At 35.9% G+C, this 18,150-nt stretch overlaps 1 protein-coding gene across 3 annotated transcripts in view; it reads left to right on the top strand.

Moving 5' to 3' along the window:
- The window catches only part of Cntnap5 (contactin associated protein family member 5), an 826,603-nt gene that overhangs the window by 644,082 nt on the left and 164,371 nt on the right, over positions 1-18,150 (top strand). For all 3 annotated transcript variants that reach the window (XM_074070497.1, XM_074070498.1, XM_074070499.1), the window contains exon 14: positions 17,139-17,295. In XM_074070497.1, coding sequence (XP_073926598.1) covers positions 17,139-17,295 — 157 coding nt within the window. The remainder of the gene's footprint in view (positions 1-17,138; positions 17,296-18,150) is intronic.

The raw sequence follows: 18,150 nt of genomic DNA, 5'->3' as shown, positions 1-18,150 counted from the left end.
TCAACATATGAATAATAAAGAAAATGTGACATATGCACACAATGGAGTTTAACTCAGCCATTAAGAAGAATAAAACTTTGTTGTTTGCTGGGAAATAGAGAGAGCTGGAGATCGTCATGTTGACTGAAATAAGACTGTCTTGCAAAGACTAGTGCTGCAAGTTTCTTCTCATGTGTAGAAGCTAGAGAGAAATTAACCAAACAAATAAGTTCACGAAAGTAAAGGAGGGACTACTATGGAGGTGGAAAGTGAAGGGAAAAGGGGTAGGGCAAAGATAAAAAAATAATAATAGATGCATGAATATGATCGAAGTATCTTACATGTATGTGTGGAAATGTCGTGACAAAATACCTTGCAATTCAATGTATGTCAATGAAAATAACTTGCAAGTCAATAGGGAAGACAGACTTTTTTTAATTGACAGAAATGACCTAATATAAGACAGTATGCAATCAACAATTCCTAATTTTTTTTTCAATTGAGGAGGGAAAGTGCTCTCGAAAATTTTCTAGAGACTTCTTAGGAAAATGATTTAGAAGGGCTTTGAAAGAGAATTTGCAACTGTCAAAATGTGGAAGAGTGAAAGTCAACCATAGCTAGAGGAAAGAATTATGTCAGCAGGGAGCCAAATAAACAAAACAAGAATATTTTCTTCAAAATGAGGAATCACCCATTTTGATTGAAGAGAAACATATGTCTAGTAGAGTAGACAAATCTGAAAAGTAGCTTGGGGGCTGGGGAGTAGTAGACTTTGTATTTCACATTACAAATGTTTGTTTTTAAAAATTCATTTGGAAATGAGATACCATTGAATATTTGTTGCTAGAAATCACACTAATGGAAGAGTTAGTTGAAGAAAACTAGTTGAGTGCATCTGTGCAGAGTGGATTGGAAGGGTCAGCAAGCAGAACATGATGAGCACTGACAGAAAATTTGGGAAGAAAGAGTTGAATGGCAAGGAGATTGCTCATAAGAACCTGGGCAGTCTCTTCTGTCTTGACCAGAAAGAAGCTTGTGTTTGTTGACTAATGTATGAGTTATTTAGCTTACAAACATAAGACAAATGCAAAACATGACTGGAGAGGAGGATATACCACATTGTTTTGAGGTGCCATAGATGCTCACCGAATAGCTCAGAAAGAATCCAGAGCTGGAAAATTTAAGCTTTAAGGCATTGTGTATAAGAAAGAGATGGATACCTATGATCAATAACACAGAAAATTACTGTCACACCTCCAAGAACCAGGCTTATGGAAATGGGAGCTTGAGATGGGGAGATGGGAAGAAGACTGTTACCTGCAGTGAAGTAGATGAGTGAGTGAATCGGCTGGCAAATAAATAGAGACACAGAATAAATATAGAAAACAGGTTGTCATCTTCCCTTTGAAACACATGAAATGTGAACACAGGACTTGGTACTTGGGAATTGTGTATGTGTTTATGTGTGTATTTCAGAACAGTAGAAAATTACATGAACTTGAACTAAGCCATTATAACTTCTAAAGTATGAAACACAGTGTGCTGCAGAAAATAACTAAAGGGGGGTAGGAATAGCAAGTAGAGAAGAATTAGTAATTGGTAGATGATTCTCTGTATTTTCTTGAATTCATGAGAATACCTTAGTATCAAATATACACTAACCAGATTCATGTTGGAGCAAGACAGAAGAGGAGTGTGACCTTCATCTAAATACAACTTAAACTTCATTTTACTCTGTATTTATTTGTCTTTTCTTATCATTATACCTTTATTTAACTGAAACTACAGTAACCTAATATATGTGTTTTCATAACTGAATTAAACTAAATCTAAGTAGCTCACTAGTACTTACCAATCTGCAATATTATCAAATAAGATTTCTTCAAAACAGAAAAAAAAAGGAAGCTTCAAATTTTGAATAAAGTACAAACCTAGTAACTAATAATCCTAAAATTTTAACATCACTTAGTGAGTATGACAAAATATAAAATGTGCAGCTCCAGGGCCAGCATTCTTACAGGATCCTGGATCATTCTGAGTCAAATGGCCAGATTCTGCACTTTTAAAAACATAGATCTTTCATATCTAGCAGAATGTTTCAGTTGGTACTTAGTTCCACCATTAGCCTTTCATTATTTTCAGTAACTACTGACCAGTGTTATAAGAGTTCAAACAAATTGCACTTTATAGAGGCAATGATAAATAGAATATTTTTATCTGTAGATTTTTTGTTTCTTTGTGAGTTGCTTTACAGATAAGTTAATGTAATTAGGGATGCAGTTCAGTTGAAAAAACTCCTAAGAGAATTGAGAATAGAAACTCAATAAAAATCTGAAATTTAGCTAATGCAATGATTATTTAGTATGTACTATTTTAATACTGAAGCAAAACAATTTCTCTGAAGACCTACAATATTCATTTATTTCTGTATACGATAAGACTAGTTTCAGATAGGATAGTTAAAATATTATTGAGGTTTAGAGTCATAAAATGTACAGTCAACTCTTCCTATGTGAACTTAGGGAATTTACCAATCCTTTATTAGCTTCCATTTCTTTATGTATAAACTGAGAATAAAAATCATAGAGCTATTGGAATACTTGAATGAGATATGAAGCTTTTAGGACAAGTAAAGATATGGGAACCCAATTTTATTTCACTCTGTGAAAAACACAAATGGCAGATACATTCATAATAGGAATTACTTTAAATTTCTCTAAAGAACTGCACTCTCCTCTAAATGTTAGCTGTTTTCCCCTTGTTTTTCTACATGTTGCTTGAATTCTACTGCAAATTTATTTCATTCTGAATTGCATTAAAGCTAATGTTCAATATTTTTCTCATCCAGCACATTAGGAGGTATTGAAGGTAGGACTCTTACCTGTTTTGTATTTGTTTTTCTAGCCAATCAAGGAGCTTGCTCATTGTAGAGGCTTTAGTGCATTGGGTAATTTTCTTATTGTACGAATATGGTAGAGCTTATTTACTCAAGTTGAGATTGTTACAAAGTCACAAGGCAACATAATCTTCTGTTGTACATGCAATCCATTTCTGACCAATGAAAATGGCATTATGTAGCACATTTATAGACATTAGCGACATGTTAATCATGCATTCCTTCATGTTATGGTTTTGATATGAAAGCATACCTCTAAAGGCTCATGTGTCAAAGGCTTGGTTCCCAGTTAGTGAATCCAATCCTCATAGCTCTGACCTAATTAATAGTTTAATCCATTCATGTATTCATAAGTTGATGATGTTATTGGTAGGTGTTTAAAACTATGAGGTGAGGCCTGGTTGGAGGAAGTGAGTCACTGGAGGATTGTCTTTTTTTTTCTTTCCCCATTACTGGAGCTTGAACTCAGTGCCTACACCTTGAGCCACTCTGCCAGTCCTTTTTTGTGGAGGTTTTCTTCTAGATAGGATCTTGTGAACTTTTGCCTGGGCTGGCTTTGAACCACAGTCCTCCTGATCTTTGCCTCTTGTGTAGCTAGGATTACAGGTACCCAGTAAGGAGTGTCTTTTTAAAAGCATATCTTATCCTTGTCTCCTTCCTACTTGTCTTTCATCCTGGTTGCCATGAGATGAGCAGCTCATCCTGTCCATCTTCCATGATGTTGTTCCTCCCACAGCCCAGAAACAATGGAACCAGATGATTACGGACTACAACTCTGAAATGTCAACCAGAATAAATCCCTTCTGCTTTCATTTTTCTCAGATTTGTTGCTACAATGATGCAAAGTGGTCAACACATGGAAGAAGTTTTGTTTGTTTTATTTTCATGTCATCTGTGGGAAATCCTTCTGGGCTGCCATCTCTTTATTCGTTCATTCAACAAATACCTATTTAGTTCATAGTACATTCCAGGCACCATTTTAAAAGGATGGGTAATAGTCATGAAAAAGTCCTAAATGGCCTTGTCCTAACTCCCAATAAGGAGTAACATTAAAGACTCAAGTGAAGCAAACAGTTCCATGAAGTAGTAAGAAAGTCTAAGAATACAGTAGAGTAATTTTGGAGCATTTTAAATAGGGTGTTCAGGGAAGACATGAGATTTAATTTTAGGATCCAATGATACAGCACAGTCAACCATTATAAAGACCCACTGGACAGAGATTTGGTAAGACAGAAGTAAATGCAAAGAACAAAAAAACATGTCTGAGGCCTGGTACGAAGTCCAGTGAAACTGCAGAGTACTTCATAGGCAGTCATGTGGAGTACAATAAGGCTAAGAAATCTGAAAGAGCTAAGCTTCTAGGATCTTATAGACCCTCATAGATAATGTTTGAATTTTATTTTTGTTGCAATGCAGAACTAATGGATGATTTTAAACAGGGAGATAAACCATCTTTATATATGTTCTGCCCTCTATGTCCTTACATCCTATATCTAAGGATTGAGTCAAGCTGCAGATCACAAACACTCAAAAAAACCTGAATATGTACTAAACATATACAGAGTTTTTGTTTTTTTTATTCTTGTCATTGTTCTCTCAAAAGACCTATCAGCTATTTACTTTTCATTTACCTTAGGTATCATGAGTCATCTAGAGATGATTTAAAGTTCATGGAGATTCTATGCTTTTTATATAAGGGACTTGTACATCTGTAGATTTGAGTATCCTTAGGAGTTCTGAAAGTGATCCATCCTGAAACGACTATTTTAATGTTCCCCATTGGAAGCCATGAGAAAAATTTTTGATGTGTGGAGCAATAGTGGAGGCAAACCATTTACTTTTGAGTTTGATATCAGCTATATATATAATCCATAGGACTTGCTTAGGGTGTTTTATTTGCTAGCTGAGTAACTTAGGTAAGTAGTTTTACTTCTATACATGTCTTTGTTACCTCATCTGTAAAATGGGGGTTAAAGTGTTTATATAATAGGGTTACTAAGAAGATGAAATGAGTTAGGACTTAAAAGTGCCCTTCTCCATTCTTATCACCTCACATGTATAAACTACTGCTGCCAAATTTCTTGTATCAGAAATTATGTAGTAAATGTAATCTCTATTGCAATATCAAATTTTTCCTTTATTATTATCAGCTTCCACTGATTTGTCATTTCCTTTTGCAAGGCTCATGTTATCTCAATATTTTTCTAGCACCTTGAAAAGTAACATGGACGAAGTGTCTATGGGAGAAGGTTGTTGAGGACAGGGGCAATGCTGTGGCTGGAGGACCTTAGGGTCCTCAAGGGAGGACCCTAGAGCTGAGCCTAGCTTTCTCTCAACTACTCTGTGACTGAACAAATCATTTAACCTTGTTTGAATTCTTCATCACAGTTCATCAGTAAAATTTTTATAATATCAAAATAAAAAGCATTATTATATTCTCTCAGAAGCTTGAACAATGCAAACAGAATCATTCAAGATAAATTTTTGTCCACCTCTTTTTCTAACCATGTAGAATCCTTCTGGTACTTTTTAGAGAGTTTTATCTAATCTAGTTTTAAGTGACTCCATCAAAGAGACTTTTATCATTTGTTTTGAAAGGCAGTGTCATTAATCATTTCTGCTTCCCCTCTTCTCCTTTGGGTTCATTCTAATTAAATAAACAAGAGAAGAGAACAATGAGCAGCATTATAAAAATGTTAATTCCTAATGCCACTGACTAGTTCTTAATCACAATATTAAACATATGTTCTGATGTAATGATCCTGGCCAACAAGCAGTAAGACCAAGATTGACATTGATGAATGTCTGCCATTATTTTCTGATATGGATGAAATTGTTTTCTTTCAAACTAAATGTTTCTGCAGAAATAATATCCTATTAAAAAAGATATATAAAGTATTTCTTTAGTGTATAACATACTTCTTAAGTTGTCAGGATTTTCTTTCCTGCACAAATATTTTGATGATTTGCATTTTTTAATAACACCAAGACATTTTCCTCATCCACCAGTAAAAGTGCTCCCCCTTTGAACTTCAGTGGCCTCATTCTTTATGCTTACTTTTTATGCCCACAATACTCAGCTCTGGTCAGTAAATAGGTGTGTTTAATAGGTGCAGAAATCCCATTATTCCCAGTAGGTGCTTTCTAAACCTGCTGGGATGAATGTCAGATCCCCTCTCCTTGTGACCCACCCAAATTGTTGAAGTCACCATGCAACATCCAGACAAATGTCATCATTTTCCTGAGACCACCCCCGACACACTGTTCTTGGAAAAAGTCAGTTTCTTGCTCTGTGCTTCCCTAGCATTTGTTTATTGCTGTATTTGAATTCTTATCTCACTCAGACTTGTATTAGACTTCTTCTCCTAAAATTATGAGCCCCTTTAGGGTAAAGAATATCTATTTATATCAATGTTATATCATTCCACGATCTTTACAAAGCATAAATGTAAGAAATCATGTAATTCAATGATTATATGTGCAATGTATATCATTATATTATAGTAGTTTACAAATAATTTATTGTACTTAATTTGTATGTATGTATGTATGAAGATAGGTATGTGGATAAATAGATAGGTATATATAAATATCATTTTCAATTTGCATCAGCCTGTGGGCAGAAGCTATGGGAAGGACTGTGAGATCCATGGGAAAAGCTCTGTGAAGACATTCTAAGTGAATTCCCGGGTGGGAAGTAATAGATTTAAAGAGGAGACAAGAGCATTATAGTTGGGGAAATGGCTGTATGTGTGGCAGAGAAACCATGCACAGTGTGTGAAGGGGGAGAAAGGGACAGGTAGGAGGGTTATACTGCTGAAGAAGGCATCAGGGATGACTTGAGTGATTATTAAGGTGCACTGTTAACATTTCTGGGAAGTTAGAGAGTTGAGGAGTAAAATAGGTGATGCTTCCCTTTATTCTCCTTAGTCACCAATATGTCTCTTTATTTATATCCCAGGAATCTTAAATACCTCGAATATAGAACATCACTATCTTTCTCTGCATTTCATTATAATCCTTAGAAATGTTGTGGTTGACAACTGATTTGCCATCTGTCTGTTATGTTATTGTCACTGTAATATAATAACCAGTTGACAGAGCTCAAAACAACACAACTTTCAATCCTTTATTTTTCTTTGTTGGTGTTTTTACATTGGTGCCCCAAGTTTGTTTTTTAATTGAGGGTTCCTTTTTATTTTTTGGTGGTACTAGGATCTGAACTCAGGATCTCATGTTTGCTGGGGCAGGTGCTCTACCTTTTCCCCTGCTCAGACATGTGAGCACTGCTGGGCTGAGTATGCCTTGTATGCCACATTTGGGGGCCCAGGCCGGACAGGCCAAGCCAGATGGGCCTATTCCTATGGTCATGTCAGAGCAGCTCCCTGGGAGACAAGAGAGAGCACACAGTCCTCTTCATGTCTAGAATCCTTCTGACATACTGTAATATATGCCCACTTTCCACAGGGTGAAGCAGACAGCAGAACAAGCCTGACATCAGTGTGGCAGCAGTGTCTGCTCTGCCCATGAACTCACTGTCATATATATTGACTGCTCAGTGTAAACATGTTTGAAGTTGTAAAAGAAATGAGAGCTAAATTTATTCCCATTGACATACAGAGCCTACCAAAATGTAAGGCTATGAGCATACATTAACTTCTGAGCCTGTAAATGAAAGAAAGCAGTAACCACAATGATAACAGCTCCACAGCAGAGCACTGTTTCTGTGTTTACACAACTTTCCAACTCCATTTTGGTATTGTTTGAAATGATGCTTGTACTGTTCGTGGCAGCGGGAGCAGCCAAATACTCTTGGCTAGAGCTACAGTCATCACTGAGAGGATGTCATATTTACTGCTTCCCATGTTGTCAAGACTTCAACAATTGAAAGATTCAAGAGGAATCTCCAATTTGAATTCTGTTCAACAACCCCTAGTGATTAAGCTGTAAAATTATGCAACTAACCTGCTTCCTGAATTCTCTTGGATATCTTGTATTAGGAAAATCATAATTTGAACTAAGTTTGTACAAATTGGGCTTATACTTAAGTCCTCTGTAAAATGTTTTATGTTTTCCTCTCCCCTTTTTTTTTTTTTTTTTAACAGTCAAAGGAGAAGTTTGGGTGACATCAATGGTAAATACAGTTTCCCAAGGGAAAATAGTCCCACTATAGTGTTTTTAAAGTTACTTTGGTATTTCCAGGCTCTGGAGACTCAGTCCATTGTTCCTCCTTGGGAGCTTGTTTTATTCAGTAGTAGGTGGGTCCATCCGTCTCAGCAGTATGTACTGCAGTTTCAGTAGTGAGTAACACCTGATGAGGTTCCTCCCAGAATGGCTCAAATTTCTCTCCACTCCAAGTTCAGATCAGGATGTAATCTCCCAGTGTGGTAGAGTCTGGGCCAGCAGTCCCTGTTCTAAGAAATGAGCTGAAGAGAGCCTGAGCAAATAATTTCAGAGAAGCTGATCCATAAGCAAAGGTTATATTCCAAAAAGTTACAGTACTAGTCTCACAATCAAATATAATGAAACTTTTACCTTTATCATAAGCAAATGACATTTCTTGAATTATGGCTCTCTTAAATACTTTTTTCTCACAGCTAGGATAAACTTATAGATCTTTAGGGGAAAGAGGAATGCCTCCACAGCATCAAATGCCTTTTACCCTAAAATAAATTACATTTGCTTTGCCATAGGAAACAATAGGCTACATTGCTTTTTCCTTACTAGGGCTGTTAATTTAAATTTTTACCTTTAAAGTAGGATTTAGCAAAGCTTGTAGACCTCTTATAAGCTTAAGGAGACAGTGTTAGTGCCCCAGATAGAATTGAGTTTTAGTTTTTTGACCAAGTGTCAATTACTTTAAACTTGTATAACTTTAACCCCATAAACTTTGTATAGCATTTAAGTGAAATTTAGACATACAGCCCACACATTTTTAGCATGATAAAATGTATTAAAATCACTGACAAGACATTCAGTTTGGACTCGGTTTCCTAAAGAGTAAAAATCCTTGTGATGAGTTCCACAAGCAATATTTTGGTTTTACGAAATCCCTTAGATAACTCTTTTTTTTTATTTATTGATTGATTGATTTTATTTTTATTACCATATTATTGTTGTACCTGGGGTACATTGTGACATTTACAAAAGTTCTTACAATATTTTTTATTTAGATTCACCCCTTCCATCACTCTCCTTTATCCTCCCTCCCTCCATTCTTAGGATAGTTTAAACACTTCTCATTTTTCCATTTTCATGCATGAATACAGAATATTTCCACTATATTCACTCTCCTACACCCTTTCCTTATATCCTCCCCCCTCACACTGGTACCAACCCCCAGACAGGACCTGTTTTACCTTCCTGTTCTCTGTTTTTGAAAAAAGACATTTTTGTTTGTTTAAGATATCTATAAAGGGGGTTTTATTATGACATTTCCACATATATATGTATTATATCCTGAATTGGTTCATCCCCTCCATTTTTCTCCTTTCTACCTTGGACCCCTTCTTGTGGTGATTTCAACAAGCTTAAAAATTCTATATTTATTCTTGTATAGAGAGTACATCACCCATATTCACCTTCTTTACTTCCTCTTTTTACCCTCCCCCTCTTGTTAGTGCCCTTCCCTTAATGTGACCTGTTTTTTTTTCTTTCCTTCGTTGTTTAGGTATCTGTTGTTCCATGGGATTTTTGCCTTGGTATTATACCTGTACATACATTGTGCTTAAGTCAGTGTAACCCTCCTCCATTGCATTTCCTCACCGGTTTCCTCGTATCCTGTGTTTAGAGTTTTCAGTGTATTTCCTTGTGTCTTGTTCCTACACAGATGTGATTGATATACTTCATTATTACTTGCTGTCTTTCTTTCCTTCTTTTCCTCCTCCTTTGCTCTCCTCTAGCAGTCCCATTTTTGGATACATGTTTTGTATATCTTTCTATGTGTATATAATGTTGCTTATACTTGTATTGGGCCTATATTCCAGATAATGAGAGAAAACATTTGGCCTTTGGTTTTCTGAACTTGGCTAATTTCAATTAAGATGATGTTCTCCAGTTCCATCCATTTACCTGCAAATGAAAAAATTTCATTCCTCTTTATGGCTGAATAAAATTCAATTGTATATAAGTACCACATTTTCTTAATCTATTTATAAGTTGTAGGGCATTTTGGCTGTTTCCATAGCTTGGCTACTGTGAATAATGCTGCAGTAAACATGGGTGTGCAGGTGCTTTTATTGCAAACTGACATACATTCCTTTGGGTATATCCCTAGAGGTGGTACTGCTAGATCATAGGGCACTTTTATTTTTAGGTTTTTTTTTTTTTTTCTTGAATGACCAATCTTCCAATTCTTTTTTTTTTTTCATTTTTCTTTTATTATTCATATGTGCATACAAGGCTTGGTTCATTTCTCCCCCCTGCCCCCACCCCCTCCCTTACCACCCACTCCACCCCCTCCCGCTCCCCCTGTTTTATGTTTTCCTCTCCCCTTAAACCATTGCCCTATAAATAGCATATAAATGTTCCACTTGAGAAAACCTCAGGGGCAGAGTGGTGTGCTCATGTACTCAGTAAAACTTCTATACTTGACTTTCTATGTTTTAAATTCAGATACAATACTTTTCTGAAACAGTTCAAAAAGAAATAGACATGGTCTCAGATTTATGAGTTATTATGTGAAGATTTCTCCTCCTGTTGCTGCTTTGCACGTTCCTTCCTCAAATTCAAATTCCCTTTGTAATGTATTCTACAATATGCAATTTTAACTTTTTATGTCTGTCTTCCTTTGGCTCAGTTTTGAGATTTTTTTTTCTGAGTTTATATTGTTTGATTTTATTGAGCTAATTGGAAAAGTAGGAAACTATGGTTGACAATCTTAAACTGGAGGTAAAGTACATGTTGTAGTTTCTGGGTAGAGACAGGGATGGAGAAAGTGCAGGTTGTTGGACTTCACCTGTACACTGTTCAAGAGAGAAAGTCTCCTGGGGTGGAAATGCGCGGAGGAAAGGTGTCTGGCATGGATGTTTTTTTGGATAAACCCAAGGTTGTATACTCTCAGGAAGTCTACTATGCCACATGGATTAAATTATGAGCTTTAAAATTTTTGTATTTTAACTCAATTTCAAATACTGCAGCCACTTTAAAATTGAGGTAACAATTCAGGTCCATGGAAAGAGACATTTAAAAAAATATGAGTAAACTTCAGAAAAACATGGATATTATATATTTATTTATTTAGATGAGATATCACTGTGTTGCCCAGGGGGTATTTTCCTTCTATGTCTGGCTTATTTCACTTAACATAATATATAGATTTACCATATGATCCAACTATCCCATTTCTTAGTATATAAAGGAAATCAAATCAGCATTCCAAAGAGAAACCTGCATGCCTGTGTTTTTTGCAACACTAGTAACAACAGCTAAGCTGTCATTCAGCCTAGGTGTCCATCAATAGACAGTTATGGAAAAATTATGTGCATACCCAATGGAATATTATTCAGTCATAAAGGAGAATGAAATTATGTTGTTTGTAAGAAAATGGGTGAAATTAGAGAATATTTGAAAAGAAGGAAGTTAAAGAGGGAAAGCAGTGCTTCCCATATTGCATGTCATCTGAAATACAGTCAAAAACACTCTCATTTATTTCCTGGACACTTGGGCTGGAGAGATCTTGACAAGGTCCTGGCATGCAAAGCTAATGTTGAATTCTCCTATAACATAATTACTATCTGAGACAATTCAATAGACCAGGAATGTTTATTTGTAATGTTTTTATTCTAGTTAACACAAAATTTTAATTTTCTTGGTTATTTCTCATAACTCAAATATACTCCTATATATTTTACTTGAAAGCTATTAAGTTTTTCAACCATGAAATATTTTTCCCCAAACCAGAGCATGGTTGTATAACATAAAGGTTAAGGTCATAGGACATAGGCAAGAATGCTTGGATTCAAACCCTCATTGCAAAATTTATGACCTGCAGAAATATATTTTCCTCTTCTTTCTCTTCCTCTGTTTCTTTGTCTATGAAATGGAGGATCATTATACATGGAGATGATTATGTGTTCCTTGTAAGGTTGTGGAGATTAAATGATTCCATAGGTGAATATATGTGGGTCATTTAGGACACTGCCTGTAGCCTAGAACATACTCAGCAATATTCCCTATTTATATATATATATATATATAAGCCACATGGTAACTATGACTGATCATTGTTTAGATGATATTCTATTTAGTATAGAGGACAAGTGATCACCTTCTGTGATGGCTTATTGTACGTACTCTAAGACCAATACATTCTTGGCAAGATTTCTTTTTTTTGGAAAAGCGTTTATGCTATCTGAGTTTTCCAAGCCTTTGTTTGTATAAATGAGGTCCCATAAAAATAACTACAAATGCATACAATTAATCTAAGTTAATGCAATTCATCAATTGTATTTTCTTTGTCCTACTCCCCGAGAACCTTACCATCCATACAAGGCCCCTGAGATAGCTTCTTGGAGGTCCTGGTAGGGTCTCCTAGGACTTGAAGTTCTCCTGTGCTCTCTGCCTAGGACTTTTGGTGGAAGTTCTTGTGCTGCATGACTCATGGTACTATGTTGAAAACACTGGTTCCTTGCCAAAAAACTGGTTTCTGAAATCCCTGGAGACTTAGGCCCCGGGAAAAAAATGATTATGCTTTTTTTCCCTTTTACTACTGATGAACCCATGTCCTAAGCAGGCAACTCTGTGGTGAATGGATTCTTCTCCCCATTCTGCTTCCTGTTAAGGCACAATGACTTCATGGCTTCCTAGTTGTAAAAGCAAAAGTATCGCCCAAGTTCTTCCACCACACTTCATAGATTCTTGTTTTATCAGGAACATCAAAAGAGGCAGACATTTGGATAAATAATCCCATTATACAGAAGAAGTTGAGATTTCAGAAGTGTAACATATTCAACCATTAAGTGATGCCAACTGTCTGCTTGGTCCCAATGTCTGGCCATTGGTCCCATTCTTGTCTGTGAGTCCTGCCTCCAGTGAAGTTAGAGTTCAAATCTCCAATCTCCCTTCCAGCTGAGCCTTAGCAGGCAAAACTGTACCCCATTTAGACACAGCTGTGCAAATCTGACACCAGGGAGAACACGAGGAGCAACTCCTCCAGGAACCTGTGCAGACCCATGGAATCAACACCCTTAGGGCCACGGTTTGAGTCCTGACATCCTTGGAATGTCCTTGGAGCCAGAAGCACAGCAACTTTAGCTGGGCCCCCTATTGGAATTTGGCATTCTTGGGCAGTCAGTTATCCGGGATTCTCATATTGAGCCCGTTCTGTGGTTGTTTTGCTTAATCTAAAACCCATTTCTCCATCTTCATGGTTCTGTGGCAGCCCAGTATCTTCCTAAGAAGCATCTTTTGGTTTGGACCTACTATAGTGAATTCTTAGCTTCGAAACAATCAATCTACATTCAGTTCTGTTTTCTGCAACTATTTTTTTTCCCTTCCTATTAGAGCTTTCTTTGTGTTTTGAAATTTATAATTAAAACCTTAGCTATAGATGTTAGAAAATGCACTGGTTGCCTCTTAGGCCTACAAGTTGCAATTTACTTTGTTTCTAGGTGGTCACCGATGACTTATTTAATGCCTTCAAGTTTTGCTCAGAGTTTGTGATTTTGTTGTGGAGTTTTACTAAATGTTGCAAAACTCCCTTTTGTAATTTGACCTCCTACCCTGCTATATTTTCTTCACATTTTCCCTTCTAAACACTAAAGCATTTATTATTCTTATGTATTCCCTTGATTGCAATGTAAACTTTATGAAGACATACTTATTTTATTCATTTCTTTGTTCTGGTTTTGTGTAGTGATTTATCTCAAGTGTCTCAAGTAGTGCCTAGTGCCTGAAATATTATAAAACCTCAGTAAACAGTTATTTAATGAATGAATATTTTTAAATACAAAAAATTTTATAATTATGCTTTATTCTTTCACTTATGGAATAATGCTCTGTTAGGAGAAAAATGTCAGTTCCTCCAATCCTCAAAATTTGCAACTATGTGCATATTGTTTTCCTGGTTAAATTATTGGATCATGAATTAAGGCAAATCAATATCCCCAGTTTCCTCATTTTTCTGTTCTGTCCAGTACTCTGCAAGGATGATAAAAATAAGGAAGGGAAAAAAATCAAGTGCCATGTTATATATCTATATCTATATATATCTATATATATATATATATACACATATGATTTATCTCTTTCATTTTCCTAGTTTCTTGACAATCAGTAAAAATAATTTTCAATCTTTAAACTAATTGGCAGACATTTGGGAAGGATTGCCAAGCCTCAGTGGTACAAAACATTAATTGATTCAAACACAACAGTCTTGGGCAGCTAATTAAACCTGTAGGGGGTTAAGACACCAAACAAGAGTTATTACACCTTAGAAGCAATATTTCCACTAGAATTTACATACATTTGTCTTTTCACTATATTCGTAGTCATGGTATTAATATGCTCACAATTATGGAGTAGATTATAAGAAAGAGTCCATGATGACATGGAACATGACTGTGGTCTAGAGTCTAGATTCTCAGAGGAGAGGCCTGAACAGGGCTTAAGAGAGGCAGAAGTCAGCAGCTTTCTTCCCATTCTTATCACCAAGGCTAACAATTGTGGATGTATTCTGAGACAAGATGCTTTACCTGTGCATTGCTTGGATTCATACACTGGGAAGATCCACTTAGGCATGGTACTGAAAATGTTGCATGCTCCACACAAACTCACCAAGCCTCAGGGCCACTAGAGTGTGGCAGATCTGAAAGGAAGAAAGCAATTCATTTGGAGAGTTTAACAGTGATTTATAGTTATCTGAAACTCGGGAAGTGGATTTGTACCATTTAGAGTAAGTCTTAAGAAGATGCTAGCTAGTAAAGGGGCATGTATATTTTAGGCACAGGGCAGGGCCTAGCTGGTGTGAGTGCAAACTTTCATGCTGTCTGCTCTATGAAGAAGCACCCCTAAAATAACTTATGCTACTTGCAGAACACCCCTATTTTTTTTTCTTATGATCTACAGATTGTTGACCCCTCCAACTGTCTATCTTCTTACTTTCCTCAGGGACTTCCATAGAGACCCAGCTAGTGTGGCAGATCAGAGAAAGTTTGTGCTATTTGTGTATAGGGATTGTTTGTAAATAAGGATTTGCATGCATAATAAATCATGGTAGGACAGAATGCCAAGTAAATACTATCATTCTACTTTAAATGGTAAATCATAGAAAAGACCGCTAATAAACCTTTTTCTACTTTTTTAATTTTAAAGTTATATTTATTTAAATTGATAAGGTACAGTGTCATAATTCGATATACATATTCAGTATGCAATGATAAAATCAGGTTAATTAACATTTCCCTCTCCATTATATTTTTAAATTATTAGTGTATGTTAATTATACAAAGTAATGAGTTTCATTATCACACTTTCATATATTCTTATAATGTACATCAATGATACTCACTTCCTCCAATATCGTTTCTCATTCTGATCCCCTCCTCCTTTTCCAATGCCACATCCCCGATGGTCCCCTTTTTATTTTCATGGGGTTTTTTCCCCTGAATTCCACATAGAAGAAAACCAGACATACTTGTCTTTCTGAGTCTGGCTTATTTTGTTTAACATGATGAGCTCCAGTTCTGTGATTGTTCTGTGATTAATACAATTTCATTACTTATGTCTGAATGATGCCCTCTTATGTATATATACCACATTTTCTTTATCCATCCATACACTGCTGGACACTTAGAGTGATTCCATAATTTGGCTGTAGTCAGTAATGCAGTTATAAATATGATTATGTTAGTATCTGTAGAATAAACTGACTTTGATCTTTTGGGTGTATATCCAGAAATGGTATAGCTGGATCTTATGATAGTCCTATTACTAATTTTTTGAGGAATCTCTATTTTGATTTCCACAGTGGCTACACTAATTTACATTCCCTCCAACAGTGTGTAAAGGCTTCATCTCTGCTCTCACCTCTTTGCTAGAATTTGGGGATTTGTTTTGTTTTGTTTTGTTTTCTGGATGATTACCATTCTGACTGTGTGAGATGGCATCTCAGTGTCATTTTGATTTGTATTTTCCTGATAAAGATAGTGAAGATTTAAAAAACAAACACATTGTAAGCACCTAGTACATGCCAAACAAAAACAAGACGGCAATTTTAAAGGGAAACCAGGTTATTAGGTTGCTAATTCTTCAGCTAATGTAAAGTATTTCCATCTCTTTATACCTGCTGTTTTGGATATAGTATCATTATCTGAACGACAATTCTAATCTACTACAATATTATCAATCACTAAAGAAAATCAAACAGGTTTTTACTGAACCAAAATTTGTAAAGAAAGAAAATTAATAAGGTCAAGACTTAAAAACTTGCTTTTTGTCAACCAAGTATAGTAGAAATTAGAGGTGATATATAAGCTATGTATGGGTGAAAATGACATTCAGAAGAGTTTATCTGGCCCAGAATTGGTGTTTATGATATTTTGGTTTTCCTCAAATCTATGAACTTGAAATTTAGTAACTTCTCTTTAAAAGTATTTAGAAGGCTGGTCTGGTCATGATAAAGAACAAAGGGAGGTAGATCAGGACCCTGCTCACCTGAGCCTGCAGTCTCTTTCACCTTAACTTCCTTATTTCTCATTTGTATACCAGAAACTAGGACAAAGGTTAAGCTACTGTTCGCTCTGTTTGGTCTTGGTAGTTTTAAAAGGAAATTATTTTTATACATACATATTTTTATTTATTTATTGAAAGTGGTTCGGTTTACTCAATTTTGATATCTGCCTGTTTGTGGCCTTGCCTGTAAACATCGTCATTAATGAATATTTAACTACATAAATACATTTGATGAATATATTGTATATAAATTCATATGTGTATTGCATATTAATATTTAAAGGGAATGGAAGAGAAACAGAGAAAGACAGAGAGAAAGAATTAGAGACAGGAAGAGAGAAGCAAGAGGGATGAATAAAGGAAAGAATGGAAGGAAGGAAGGATGAAAGAAGGAAGGGAAAAAGGGAGGGAGGGAGGGAAGGGAGGAAAAAAGAATGATGAAAGGAAAGGAGGAAGGAAGGAAGGAAGGAAAAGAGGGAGAAAGTTTATAAATGTATATATTTTTTCAAGATAATTTCATTGCAGTTTCTGTGATGTCCTCTGTGCTGTTTCTGGCTTGCCTTCTGACTTGTGAAACATCTTTGTCTTTCAGATGGAACACCATTTACCTGGTGGATTGGGCGGTCCAATGAAAGGCACCCTTACTGGGGAGGTTCTCTTCCTGGGGTCCAGCAGTGTGAATGTGGCCTGGAGGAGAGCTGCCTGGACATTCGGCATTTTTGCAATTGTGATGCTGATAAGGATGAATGGTAATGAGAACTGTGATCTTTTTGTGGTTGTATGAAAGCACATTAATTGATGCATGAAATTCCCCAAAGGGAGAAAGACATGTATGAGAAATTCAATATGAATCAAAATAAACTAGGGCTCCATTGGAAATGGCCAGTTCTCTTATTTTTAGGGCTGTACTGAAGTTTGTACCATAAAGGCATGTGGCTATGCCATCACCTCCTTATATTCCAAGTCTTCCATTTCAAATGAAGAAATGGAATGTAGTATTGTATGTTGAGATTCAGATAGTTTTCCATAATGGGTGAAATACACGTTTTGGAGAAGGGAATGAGGGAAATAGGAATGTTTAATTGTACAGATTGCTTCTCCTTTCTCCCATGATGTTTTAGTACCCTTTCTCACCAATAAAATAGAGCAAAGAAAATTTGCATTTATCAATAATCTAATTAATCCTCATAAAGGTCTTTACAGCTCATGTGATTTTCTCACTTTTGCTTCTTGAGGTTGAGAAGTATTGATTATAGAGAAGTTAAATAATTTTTCCTTGGTCACAAATGTCTACCATTTGATAGATTCAGAATTCAAACTCAGCTCTGTCTACAGGCAGAGTTTTTCATGCTCTCCTACACCAAATTGCTTCTTTAACTGAAGTCTAGTTTTAAGCCCTCATGTCCATTGTGTCTGCATTTCTTCTCAAGCTGAATGGTTTGTTTCTCATTGGGTTGATTATAAAAATACGCAAAAAAAATTTCCACCCATACACTTGGCTTTGATTGAAATTGAGGCAGTCTTTGGTTTTGGCTTATGCAATTTTTCTTATTTCATCAAATGCTGCTCAATTATAACTCAGAATACCTATGTCAAGCTGCTCT

This window comes from Castor canadensis, chromosome 4, assembly GCF_047511655.1.
Source record: "Castor canadensis chromosome 4, mCasCan1.hap1v2, whole genome shotgun sequence".
NCBI lineage: Eukaryota > Metazoa > Chordata > Mammalia > Rodentia > Castoridae > Castor > Castor canadensis.
The sequence above is the reverse complement of the archived record's forward strand: the minus strand, read 5'-3'. Positions and strand labels throughout refer to the sequence as shown.